The sequence below is a fragment of the Podarcis gaigeae genome (genome assembly GCF_964106915.1).
Source record: "Podarcis gaigeae genome assembly, chromosome: 2".
NCBI lineage: Eukaryota > Metazoa > Chordata > Lepidosauria > Squamata > Lacertidae > Podarcis > Podarcis gaigeae.
The window spans coordinates 84182970-84196572 of record NC_139679.1 but is presented as its reverse complement, the minus strand read 5'-3'; the positions used below and the strand labels follow the sequence as shown (position 1 = coordinate 84196572).

General features: G+C 46.8%; 2 protein-coding genes across 2 annotated transcripts in view; one reads left to right on the top strand and one right to left on the bottom strand.

Annotated features, from left to right (window-relative positions):
* Positions 1-5107: 5107 nt before the first annotated feature.
* On the bottom strand, positions 5108-10619 carry PDE12 (phosphodiesterase 12). Its single transcript, XM_083726179.1, has 3 exons — positions 9092-10619; positions 7300-7378; positions 5108-6273 (listed from the first exon to the last, which is right to left on the bottom strand). The coding sequence occupies exons 1-3, from the start codon at positions 10382-10384 to the stop codon at positions 5831-5833; spliced, it is 1815 nt and encodes a 604-aa protein (XP_083582305.1). The 5' UTR covers positions 10385-10619; the 3' UTR covers positions 5108-5830.
* Positions 10620-13094: 2475 nt separating this feature from the next.
* Positions 13095-13603, top strand: part of DNAH12 (dynein axonemal heavy chain 12) — a 101108-nt gene continuing 100599 nt past the window's right edge. The window contains exon 1 of the mRNA XM_083727093.1: positions 13095-13521. Coding sequence (XP_083583219.1) covers positions 13102-13521 — 420 coding nt within the window. The 5' untranslated portion in view covers positions 13095-13101. The remainder of the gene's footprint in view (positions 13522-13603) is intronic.

Here is a 13603-nt window from a genome sequence, read left to right as displayed (position 1 = left end):
CATTGTGCTTGCTAGCAACCCTTTTCCTGTAGTTCACTTGCTTAGAAAATCTAACATCGTCTGTATTTTACTCTCATATCCCTCTTTCCTAAGCTGAGTTTTCAGTGTCCCCTCCCCCTCTCATTTTACTCCAGCCAAATTCGGAACTGGCACACTGAGAGGAAATACAGTAAACCAGAAATACAGTGGTATTTTGGTTCTCAAACGGCTTAGTTGTCAGAACAAATCGGCTCCCAAATGCGACAAACCCGGAAGTGTGTGTTCTGGTTTGTGAGTGTTTTTCAGAAACTGAACATCCAACACGGCTTTCACTTAAGTGCAGGAAGCTCCTGCAGCCAATCGGAAGCCACTCCTTGGTTTTTGTATGGTTTCAAGAGTCGAACGGACTCCCGGAATGAATTAACTTCAATTACCAAGGTACCACTGTATTAGATTCCAATGCTGTATCATCATCTGCAGTAAGGACCTCCCTGAATTCTTATTGTAGTTTAAGTTGGTATATAGCAGGCATGTCCAACTCCCAAGAGACTGTTACAGATAGGTAGCCGTGTTGGTCTGCCATAGTCAAAACAAAAAAATTCCTTCCAGTAGAACTGACTTAGTTGGTCTTTAAGGTGCTACTGGAAGGAATTTTTTTGTTTCCCAAGAGACTGTGATCTACTCCCAGTATAAAAAAACCTGGCAGTGATCTATCCATTGTCATTGGAGGGAGGAGGAGCGGTGATCTATCCATTGTCATTGGAGGGAGGAGGAGCGTGTGTGGGGTGGGTGGATTGCCCAGAGTTGAGCTTTTTGGGGGGAAGGTTGGACAGTTTTTTTAGCCTTTCCCCCATAACTTTTTGTACATGATAAGGATCCCAGTCTACCAGGATCAGCCAGGCATCTACCGGTAGATCACGATCTACTGGTTGGACATCCCTGGTATATAGAGTTACAATAAGAGATTTGAAGTCCTCATCAGGCTGAGGGCACTTCATGCAGTATTTATGGGATAACTCATCATATAGGACAGGCACAGTTACTTTTGAAATGTCTTGGATGTTCATATTTAATCTTTGTGGTCTAAACCAATGAGCCTAAGGCTTGCTGATTGGAAGATCAGCGGTCCAAATCCCTGCGACAGGGTGAGCTCCCGTTGCTCGGTCCCTGCTCCTGCCAACCTAGCAGTTCAAAAGCACATCAAAGTGCAAGTGGATAAATAGGTGCCGCTCCAGGTAAACTGTTTTTGTGCACTGCTCTGGTTTGCCAGAAGCGGCTTAGTCATGCTGGCCACATGACCCAGAAGCTGTACGCCGGCTCCCTCGGCCAATAAAACGAGATGAGTTCTGCAACCCCAGAGTCAGCCACAACTGGACCTAACGCTCAGGGGTTCCTTTACCTTTATAAAGTGAAAATTAGTGTGCTTTGCAAGAGAAACTCTCACAGCAACGTCATGCTTCTACAGTCTAAGGTGTGCAACACTGACTGCTCTACACGTAGGACAGAAGTCTAAAGCAGCAGTAAGTGTAAAGGGAACCATTTATTTTTAACACATCTGAATCATGCACTTTCTCCAGACAATTAATTGAAGCATGTGTTGAATTGCCACCTCGCAGAAACCCTGTGAGATAGCACATGCTTGAACAGAAATCTGAACATGACATTTTGTGAAATACACAGCTTCTGCAGTTGTGTCTGGAATCTTGACACCTCTGTTCTTTTTGTATCTCTGATAATTACAATCCGCCCTGTTGCTTCTGTCATAGGGCCAATTAGTATTTACTTTGTGTCAGGTGCAGGGAACTTGTTGCTCTCTATATGTTGGATTACAGTTGCCATCCTTCTAGTTACAGGTAGGTAGCCATGTTTGTCTGCCGTTGTCGAAACAAAATTTTAAAAAAATCCTTCCAGTAGCACCCTAGAGACCAACTAAGTTTGTTATTGGTATGAGCTTTCGTGTGCATGCACACTTCTTCAGATATGCTGAAACAGTAGTCACCAGTCCCTTATATATATTGAGAGGGTGGGGAGGGGTATTTCTCAGAAGGGTGGTGAGAATGGGTGATTGGCTGATAACTGTGGTAAACCTGTTGACTGTTAATGACTGCAATTGGTCTTACAGGAAAAAGCAAGGGGTGAGATGGCTAAAAATATGAGATAAGAATCCAATGTCTCTATTCAGACCAGGTCTCTCCATGGTTTTAAGTTTGGTAATAAGTTGCAATTCAGCAACTTCTCTTTTCAGTCTGTTTCTGAAATTCTTTGGTAATAAGACAGCTACTTTGAGATCTCCTGGGAGATTGAAGTGTTCTCCTTCTGGTTTTTCTGTCTTGATTCCTGATACCAGATTTATGTCCGTTTATCCTTTGGTGTAGGGTTTGACCATCCTTGACAGGAGTTGGAGGCCAAAAGCTTGAGGTCTCCCCATACCTGTTCAATATAGTGTCTATATAGTTTACCATGGGTGAGATCCACCATCACATCACCAGACATACCAGAATCCCCCACTCTTTTCTCCCACCACCACCACCACCACATTCTTTATAAAAGAATATAAAATGTGGCATTGTTACACAACACTTGGGTAATAGGCCAAATCAGGAATTCACAAGAGGTGGAGAAGATTGACAGTAAAGGTTAAAGGTTACATGCTGCTGGGCTTAGTAATTCTTCCATCCTATGTTGGAGGTTTGCAGTGTTTGGGGCATTCATGTTCTGAAGAGCAGCTTGAAACAAGTTGATTTACTACAGCCGTGCTAGAGGAGAAGCATAAATAAAACTGATCTACTGAAGTACGTGGTAGTGTAGGAAAGAATACAGCTGAAAGGCCAATGGCAAAGTAAGGTTTTGAAGCTTGTTGAATGTGGCAGAAGTAACACCAATTGGAGGGTGAATATTTCATGATGAAATTCACTAGACTCAGTGGCTGTATTAATATTACAAGAGTATGCCTATAATTTAGGTTATACCTATAATCATAGCATAGATTTGTTAGATCTTAAGTATTGCCAGTTTATTTTTTACATATGAGGGGTAACATAAAATGCATCAAATACGGGTTACCTTGTTCAAAGCTTGAAAACTATCCAGGATTCTCATTCTTAAAGAAGGTTCTGGAAGATAATGCTGCACCCAGGAATGCGCATATATTTTGACTCTAAAATGGCAGACCCTCTCTGTTCCACCTCTTATATTTTTATATTTATATCACCTTTCATGGTATATAGTATAGCAGACAGTTTGTCAGACTGTATTTTCCATTTTCATGTAACAGAAATTTAAAAGTAAAGGTAGAAATAGGTAAGCAGCTGTTTGCTTCTATTTGCAAGAAGTATGAACAACTATCCTTCCAGGTTTCTTCTGGTTGATCTAGCAAATCTTAAATCCAGGAGCAGCTAATCTTTGTCCCGCCAGATGCTGGCAAACTAACTCTTATTGACCATGCTGGCTGGGGCTGATTAAATGCAATATCTGGATGGCCACAGGTTAGCTCCCCTCCTTGGACAAAAACATTTAGAGTGGTATTTCTGGCACTTATTCTTATTTAACACTCCTATCAATAGTGTGCTGAAACCACAGATGTTTAACTGCAGACACTTAAAATCAACCTGCAACAAGCGTAAAAGTGCTTTGGGGATTGATTGGCAGTAACGAGCAAGGTCAAGAAGCAAAGACATGGACTGTTAAAAAATAATAAGGCACAGTTAAAGGGGGATTTAAAGAGGGAACTGAGTGGGTGACCTACACCAGATTAACAGGCAGAGGTTAGGGAAAAACTTTGAATATGGATAAGTAAGGTGGGGAAGTCCATTTAGGCATTTTCCTGAACATGCAAGGCCCAACACAGATGGTTTAAGGGCCACACACACACGAGCCCTGTCTCCAATATCACTGAGCTCTTTAAACCATCACAGATACAGCACAAAGGAGGGCTTCTAAGTATTTGTATGCATACAATGGCCCAGTCTGCATGCAGCACTAAGGCAAACCATGCCAAAGCATGAATGTGTGCAGCTATTCGCAGGCTAAACCAGGGCTGCTTCACCTTTCCCATGGTCCTCCTACTGCACATTACCAACAGCTGAGCCCTTGTTTTGCTTAGTGCAAGCCTAGGTAAGCCAAGAACAAACCTTGGTTACAACAAGCATTAAGGCCCAGGTTCAGACAGACCATGGTTTAGCTCCAAGTAGTATGATAGCAGAACTGGGGGAAGATCAAATCAGTAGTGTTCTCCCTATTAATTACTGTTATTAGCAGATAAATCTGTTATTTTTTCACGTGTTCATGCAAGATTGTACACATTGGGGCTGCCCACATTTTGTCTTCAACAGTTCTTGGAGGGGCCACTATGCTCATAAAAGGTAAAGGTACCCCTGCCCGTGTGGGCCAGTCTTGACAGACTCTGGGGTTGTGCGCCCATCTCACTCAAGAGGCCAGGGGCCAGCGCTGTCCGGAGACACTTCCGGGTCACGTGGCCAGCGTGACATCGCTGCTCTGGCGAGCCAGAGCCGCACACGGAAACGCCGTTTACCTTCCCGCTGGTAAGCGGTCCCTATTTATCTACTTGCACCCGGAGGTGCTTTCGAACTGCTAGGTTGGCAGGCGCTGGGACCGAGCAGCGGGAGCGCACCCCGCCGCAGGGATTCGAACCGCCGACCTTTCGATCGGCAAGTCCTAGGCACTGAGGCTTTAACCCACAGCGCCACCTGCGTCCCTATGCTCATACAGCTGAGCAAAGCAATAGACTCATTTAACAAGGTACAAACATATCAGAACCTACAGTATATATATATATGAAGGTTTATACTGTCCACTCCCTCTTTCGAGAGCATTTGTGTTTCCATACTCATTTACCTGTTGCTTAAACTTGTGCTCTAGTCAACTTGTGACTACACTACTGCAACTTTCTCTTGTAGACTTTTCCTCCCATGTCACTTTCCCCAAATATATATCTAAATATATAACATGTACACAGATTTATCCTCTCAACCCAAAGTGGCCCTGTATCATACATAACATGACATTTTGAAGTGAATCATTTCTATGCTGTGAAGCATGCATAACTGGAAATTCAGAACTTCATTGCATAGAGACACAGCCAACTAGAAAAATAAATCAATTGCAGTAGTAAGAGCAAATGAGACAAACTGTATTTTTCAAGTTCTGTTTACACTTCAGTACATTATCAAAAGACTTCAGAATCACTGTAGATTACCTTTTACATACTCTGGGGGGGGGGGGGGGAATCAACACTTTCACATATAATCATGATTTTTATTTATTTAAGCACAATTATTTTGGTTTACATGGACAGCTCCCCCCACATTGCCTGAGAGCAGGTAATTGTGTCAAATCATTTTTGGAATGCTAACTTTTGATATGGACATTTGTGTAGGGTCAACATAAGTATATTCAATTTTGGCAGCTTGTCAAGGAATATCTTTTCAAAAGGCAACAGCAATATATTGACAGGGCATACTACTTGCTGGGAATACCAAAACCCTTCTAGTTGTTCCAATTCTTATATAAATTCAGTTTAAACAAAATATCCTTAATCAAAAACCATATGAAAAGGAAACAAGATAATTTAACTTTAAAAGAAGCATTAAACATTGATTGCTTTCCTTATTAGTGTAAAAAAGGGGGAGTGTTTGCCATAAGAACATCCTGGTTATGACAAGTTACAGAGAGATGAAAATCTGGTTTAACATTCCTAATAGGCATATAAACACATTTTATCCAATTATCTTTTGTAAAAGCTGGTAGCCAAGCCAGGATTCAAGTTGAATTCTCCTAAGTAACCCAAATTTCTTGCTTAAGAGAAAGGAACAGATACCAACTTTTTTTTAGTCTACTTCCACTTTAAGTCACATATTAGTGCTATATGATCTGAAGGGTGTGAAACGCTTGGTAAGGCCTGATGAGTGGTTACTTCTTCATGACTTGGCAGTGGAATTACTTGTTCAACCTCTAAAGCATTTGCATCAATGAAAATGTAGTCCAAACATCCATGAAAGCCTCCAACGTAATTAGTATAAGCTGGTTCTCCACAAGCACTTTTCAGTCTGAATGGATGGGCTAAAGACATTGTGCACCGCTGCTCTTCTCCATTTGAGCCCCAATCCTCATGCTCTTCAGCAATGCTGCCACAACTGATGAAACTATATGCTCCACTTGATGGTGTGCTATTAAAATCCCCACAGAATATGACAGGAGTAGAAGGATATATGTCATGTGTTACATGCCTAATATGAGACAATGCTATTGCAGCTTGGATTAGACGGATGTTCCCACCTAAGGACAAAATAAAAATAAGGACCTATTTTTAACCTTCAGGCTTAAAGTCATTTCAACCAATAAGACTTAAAATTCAGCTTAAGTCATTCAACATCCACCCCAAACCCTCCGAGGAATTTTTATCACCACTTACAAATGCAAGCCATTTCAAAAAAGCCAAGGGTGCGTCAGGTGTACCTTGGTTCTCGAACTTAATCCATTCTGGGAGTCCGTTCGACTCCCGAAACCGTTCAAAAACCAAGGTGCAGCTTCCATTTGGCTGCAGGAGCTTCCTGTACTCAGTCAGAAGCCGCCTCGGATGTTCGGCTTCCGAAAAACATTTGCAAACTGGAACACTTACTTCCGGGCTTGCGGCATTCGGGAGCAGATTTGTTTGACAACTAAGCCATTTGGGAACCAAGGTACCACTGTATTTCTTTTCCTTTGGAATTACACACATTTGTCCAGCAATTAGGCTAGGAAGCATTTTCCTTATTGAGGCTACTCAGGGTGTCAGTTCAGTCAACAGCTCTCATGAAAGGATTCACACACTGCATATGTATTACTACTTGATAACCCCAAGACTTGCTTTATGTGGAGCTGCCTGTGCATCTGAGCTGGAAATTGCAACTAATGCAGCAGCTGTTCACTGGAGTGTGTTGCACTGGTTGCCAGTTTGCTACTGGGCCAGAGTCAAGGTTCTTGTGCTAGTTCACAAAGCCCTAAACAACTTGGGCTCTTAGTACTGTGACCACTGAGATTCTCTGATTGGACACTTCTGGCGGTTCCCCACATCAGGAATCATTCCTGCCTACTTTTATACGTCTCCAGAAAAATATGATATTCAGACAGGTCTTTGAAACATGGATTCTACCCCACCCCCCAGCTTTTACTGATGGCATTGTAATTTTGTTTGTTGCTTAACACATGCTGCATTTTTTATGAAAATGTGGACTAGAAATACTGAAATATATTGAATTTATAACCCACCTCAGGGCCCAAAATATACCCTAGAATGGTTCATTGTATTGTTAACAGAATTACCTTTTGGGTGCCAGTATAGGTGGGTGTTGGCAACACAAATCTTTCTTGAAGAATCGTTTGTTGACTGAAGAACAGAAACCTACAAGGAACATTGAAATTACGGTAAGCCAGAAAGTACTGTAAACTGGCAACATGCATCTATCTTGAGTGCATTCAGCTTTACACATGTGGCGATAGATGGATGGATAGATAATAGATAGCAGGGTTCCAGGAAAAATGTCTTGGGCAACCTCATCCACCACTGAACCCAATGGATTTTTACTACAGTATACATGATTTTCGCTTTAGGTGCAAAACCTGGCACATAACTCCTGCATAAGTTGCAGGCTTACTGTATTTTAAAACTGACTTCTTATAACAATTCTGTGCTAATAAAGCTACCGGCCTAAAATTATAAATATGATGTGTGGGTCTCTCATTCACCCCACCCCCACTGTCAACCAGCTGGACTGAACTAAGCTTACTCTACTCCCCTTTCTTTATATCCTGGCATCCATTTCCAAGCCATGTTCTGTTTACAAGTAGTGTTTGAAACTCCCATTGTTCTAGGCGCATTTTGCGACAGGGAATTTCATTTGCATGAGCAGTTTCCGAGCTCTGGGCGCAGTACCACAACTAAGATTTCAGATTAAAACGGCAGAGTGGAAGGAAAGGAGGACCTTTTTCTGCCGCCCCACTTCTGCCTACTCTTTGAAGACTGGAGAAGAGCCCTATTAAGAATATTAGGGGAGTGGGCAGAGAAAGGCCTAGACCATGTGAAAAATCAATGTAATATTTTAGCCACAGTTCATTCATTTTCAGCACTGTATTCTTGTTATAAAAAAAGCGCACCCAGACATTCTGTTGTTGCACCCATAACCTAGGTTTAAGGTACCGTTTAGTTCCTAGTTTTCATATCTGAGTTTCTAACACTGCTTACAAGTATTAAGTGGAACTCCATTTGGAATTGCTAGCTGTAACTCCAGCCTAGCAATCCTTCATTTGACATCAAAGTTGTAGGGCAGGAATGGGGAACCCTCTGGCCCCTGACCCTCCAGAGGTTGCTGAACTACAACTCCCAACATTCCTGACCATTTGGCTCTGCTGGCTGAGTGGATGGAGTTGGAGTCAAACAGCATGTGGAGGGCTACAGGTTCCCTACTTCTGCTCTAGAGGAAAAGAGGCACTAACAGATTTTCCTGAACATGGGGATTTAGGATACATGATTGATGGTCTATTTCTGATGGGGTTTTTTTTAAAAAAAAGTTCTGCTCATACCTAGCCATAGATCAGGGGTGAGGAACTTTCTATTCCCTTATGGGCAACCATCTGGAGGCTGAATGCCTGAGATGGGCTGGGCAAGAAGTAAAAGAAAGTGGCCAGAGCAATGGATGTGACTCTAACTATTATGCATCAGGCTACATTCTTGACACACACAAGAATCAAAGGTTTCCATATCCCCTCCCTCAACATAGAAATCTCAATTCAAGGCAAGCAAGAGGCATTGCTACAATTCAGACACATTCCAGCAAGACAAAAGGACCTGAAGAGGGCCTGGAACAGGACCACTGAGGTGTGTGGCCTGGGAAGAGTATTGAGGGGAGAGCAGTTGGCCCCAAAGCAATGGGATGTAAAGGGAAACAGCCTGGCGCACCTTTCATGGAGAGACAGCTTTGAAAAAAGTGTACCTATTCAATTTCTGCATGAAAAGTACAGGAAGCCTGGCTTTCTCTCGATCTGGTCCCCTTACTCAGCTTAGAGCCAACTTCCGCCATTCCCTATCCCCCTAACCCCCTCTCCCTTTAACTTCTACCTGCAACACAGAGGACCGCTGGTGCACTTTTTCCTGCACCTCCGGATAGGGGGCCAGCTTGTCTCGCAGTTCTTTGTGCAGGGGATCCTCGAGGAGCGCCTGGTTCAAGGCGATGTCGTGCTGGCTGAGGAGGCTGAACTTGTCCCTTCGGTAGAAAGTGGCCAGGCCCTCGTGCTGCTTCTCCTTGATCTTGAAGAGGCCCTCCAGGCCGAAGGCGTCCAGCGCGGGGCCCAGGCTGTCGGCGAAGACGGATTTGTCCACCTCCTGCAGGCAGATGATGTCGGCGCTGTAGCCGGCCAGCTCCTTCTTCAGCAGGTTCTGCCGGTAGTCGAGCTCCAGCGAGTAGGGCGCGCAGTACGGGTACAGCACGGTCCGCGAGAGCTCCGTCTGCGCGTAGACGTCGGCCAGGACGTTGTAGGTGACGGTGCGGATGAGGCCCGGCCCGGTCACTTTCTTGGTGTACAGGTGGCGCGCGTCGAAAGTGCAGGCGCCCGGCCCGGCCTCCACGGGGCCGCTGCTCTCCACCTCGCGGGGCAGCCCGTAGCGCCGCTGCCCGTTGCCCGGCGTGCAGACCAGCTTGAGGCGCAGCCCGATGTGAGCGTTGCTGGGCGTGAAGACCCGCTCGGCGCCGCCTGGCGCTTCCACCCAGCCGCCCGGAGCTTCCCCCGCGGCAGCAGCGGCAGCCGCCGTCCCCACGGCCGGCTCGGCCTTCTGCTCCTGGTACCAGCGGAAGAGGCAGTCGCGGGGCGAGCCGAACTCGGCGCGCAGCTTGGGGCAGACGGGGAAGCCGGCCAGCAGCGAGCGCGGCAGCTGCAGCTCCGTCAGCGCCGGCGGGTTGCGCTCCACGCGGTAGCGGGCCTCCCCGATCTGCAGCACGGCGCCGTCCTGCCAGGCCTCGGCGTTGGGCACGTCCTCGGCCACGGCCTCGCCGTCCTGGGAGAAGAGGCAGACGGCGGGCGGCGGCGGCGGCGGCACGGCAGCCTCGGCCTCGGCCCGCGCCTTCTTGCTCTTCTTGGCCACCTTGGCGTGGCCTTTGCCGGCGTTGTTGGCGATGCGCGCCAGCGCCCGGCCCAGCGGCTCCGCCTGGTCGCGCTGCATGTGCCGGGCGCTGCCGTCGCCCAGCACGAAGGACACGCTCAGCTTAGGCTCGGCCGGCACGCAGCGCACCACGGCCCGCTCCATGGCGGGCAGCGCGCCGCTGGCGGGGCCCGAACCGCTCGGCCGCGGCTGCGGCGGCCGCCGCCTCCTCAGGCCGGGAAGGGCTCTCAGCGTGCCGCGGAGCAGGCGCCACATGAACTCGCAGCCGCCACGCGAGCACCATTCGCGCCGCTCTGCCCTGCGCCTCCCGGCCTCGCTCTCCGGCTCTCCTCCGTTGCCAGGCAGGACTCAGCCACTTTGGCTGCCCCGCCCCGCAAGGGACGATGGGAAAAGCCGGGGCGAGAAGCGAGGAGGGCCGGAGCAGGAAACGCGAGGCCTGCTGGGAAATTGTGTCCACGCCTCCCTTAAAAGGGGGGGGGGCCGGGAGCGTGGAGGGAGATGAACCCGGAAGTTGGTAACCTGTGAATCTATCAATAAATCTTATGCGGGGGGGGGGGTTGGAGTAGAAACAAGCTGGAAGTGCCTGGTCGTTATTTCCCAGATCTCATCTTACATATTTCGTATTTTTTTGGACTTGCAACAGAACGCTGCAGCCGTTTTCTATCAGCCTACGCTCCATGCTAGCTGAGCATGCCCTTTTTTTGCGGGGGGGGGGTGTCCTCCCATTTAAGGGATTTTTGTCTCTTTTTTGTTCTGTTACAATTCTTGGGGCTCCCGTCTCCAGCCCTGCTAAGACTTAGCGCTTTGTGTGTGGTGGTAGTTCTCTTATTAGTATTTGCAGGTCGGATGTACAGTCAAATGTAGCCGTGTGCAGCGTTCAGGCTTCTCTCAAGCCTGCTGATACTACCCTTTTGTGCATGGAATGTGTCACTTTTGGCTACCTAAGGAATGACACAATCTGAACATCTGAACCAGAGCGAATGGGGGAACATTTCAACTTCCCAGAACACTGTTAAGGGGCCTTAGAATGGCTATCCTGGAAAAAATAATAATTTTTCATTACATTACTGTACAGCTTTATATTGCAAAGCATAAAGAGTTTCAGTGGGTTAAATTGAGAAATAGTTATTGCGTGACTTAGAAATGCCTGGATATTATCAACAACTGTTTCATGAATTACAATACAGTAATATAATTGGTTCTGGTCCATGGGGTGATAGCAATTCATACGGATAGAATAGCAATAGAAGTAAACTAGTCCATGAAAGTTTATGCCCTCACTAATGTGTTCGTCTTTACGGTGCCATAATACTCTTCTTTTTTCTTCAGGTTAACAATCCTCTGTTGGATTGAACCAAAGGCCTATATAGCTCAGCCTTAAGGTAACACAGTCTCCCACCAGATCCCTATTGGAAACCAACAAGCACTGAAATAAAATAATAGACAAAAGCAGAAGGGGGCCCACTAATCTCTTTTAGAATGCTGTTGAAAAGGCCTTCTCTTTCATTCCCACCCACTACATCTCTGTTGACAGGGGAACAAGAAGGGTATCAGAAACTGAGCAAAGGTCATGAGCAGTTTCATGTGAGATTGGAGGAGGTAGTTCTTGATATGCACTGATTCAACACCAGCTTGAGACAGTGCCTTGGGTTTAGCTTGAAAACAAACTGGAAATAAATTAAACTGATTCACAAACAGCACAATATGATGTTGTTGTTTAGTCGTTTAGTCATGTCCGACTCTTCGTGACCCCATGGACCAGAGCACGCCAGGCACTCCTGTCTTCCACTGCCTCCCGCAGTTTGGTCAGACTCATGTTTGTAGCTTCGAGAACACTGTCCAACCATCTCATCCTCTGTCGTCCCCTTCTTCTTGTGCCCTCCATCTTTCCCAACATCAAGGTCTTTTCCAGGGAGTCTTCTCTTCTCATGAGGTTGCCAAAGTATTGGAGCCTCAGCTTCACGATCTGTCCTTCCAGTGAGCACTCAGGGCTGATTTCCTTCAGAATGGATACGTTTGATCTTCTGGCAGTCCATGGGACTCTCAAGAGTCTCCTCCAGCACCATAATTCAAAAGCATCAATTCAAAAGCACAATATGATATTTCCTGCTAAGCCCAGAAAAAAAACTCCAGCCACACCGTGGTTAAAGCTGTGGACTGTCTTCAAGGACAGCACCATCTAAAGTGCATTACAGTAATCCAGCTTGGAAGCGATTGAGGTTACAATCCTATTTACACACCTAGCTCCTACATTTGAGGAGACATGGGTATGATTCTACTGCAAAGTTTGGATGTAGGCCTAACAGTTCATTCAAACAGATTGCAGCGAACCACCAGAGTTCTGCATGTCAGAAATGTTATATGGCATTGGGCAATGGTAGAAGCAGTGTTTTTTATTAAATCCTATGACAAACAGATTCTGTAACCTTTATATAAGGTACTTGTACAAAATATGAAAAAGCATGATCCAGGGCAGCAAACCTTGTGTGTGTGCCATTCAAGCTGATCGTGAAAGGAACTGTAGTTCAGCGGCAAAGCACACTTGCATGCATAAAGTCCTGGGTTCAAACCCTGGCATCTGCCGGTAGGGTTTGGGAAAGGCTGAAACCCTACATGGCCACTGCTCATAGTATAAGGCACCTTGCTATGTTCCTATGAAGACTTGGCTTCCCTCTGATTTGAACCCACATCTTTGATAGCACGTGAAGCTATACCCAAGTCTACATCTGAACACCTGTAGGGTGCATTTCCTATACACTATGAAGTAAATGAAGGCACTTGGGCAGTGGAAGGATTGGTTTTGGGGCCAAAGCAGCATGGCTGAGCCTAGCTACCTCTTTTATCAGGCATAGGCAAACTCGGCCCTCCAGATGTTTTGAGACTACAATTCCCATCATCCCTGACCACTGGTCCTGTTAACTAGGGATGATGGGAGTTGTAGTCCCAAAACATCTGGAGGGCCGAGTTTGCCTATGCCTGTCTTTTATCATAATTGCGATTGTGATTATGATTATAAAGGGAGCGTCAACAGCTCGCTTCAGCAAACCACGTCGTCTTCCAGCGCCCCTTTCTCCGGCAGCTCCGCTCAGCCTCCGGCTCCCTCTGTCGGGAGCCTTCTCTCGCTGCGCCCTGCGGACTCCATTATTCAGAGCCGGACTCCAGCGCCCGCTCGCGAAGGAGCCTGGGGGAAATGGCCGGCCTCCTGTCGCCATAGCAACCGAGGCGTTGTTGACAACGCGCTGCTGCTGCAGCCGGCGACGAACCGCGAAGCGTGTGTGGAGCTCGGCGTCGCTGCAGCTCAAGCCTGTTCCTGTCTCCCCCAAAAAGGGCAGCAGACCCTCCGCCGCCCGCCAAACTTTCGCCCTTCTTGCGGGGCTCCGGCGCTGAGAAAGGTAAGCAGCCGGGAGGCGAGCAAGGCCGGAAGTCAGACCGGCAGTTCTTTATGGGCCAGGGGACGGCGAGCCTTGGCACCAC

Excerpts from the sequence above, each read along its gene's own strand:
- PDE12 (XM_083726179.1), bottom strand. The coding sequence starts at position 10,384 with ATGTGGCGCCTGCTCCGCGGCACGCTGAGAGCCCTTCCCGGCCTGAGG. Across the intron at positions 7,379-9,091 it reads AGCGGTCCTCTGTGTTGCAG|GTTTCTGTTCTTCAGTCAAC; the intron begins GTAGAAGTTAAA and ends TGTTCCTTGTAG. Across the intron at positions 6,274-7,299 it reads CCTATACTGGCACCCAAAAG|GTGGGAACATCCGTCTAATC; the intron begins GTAATTCTGTTA and ends TTTTGTCCTTAG.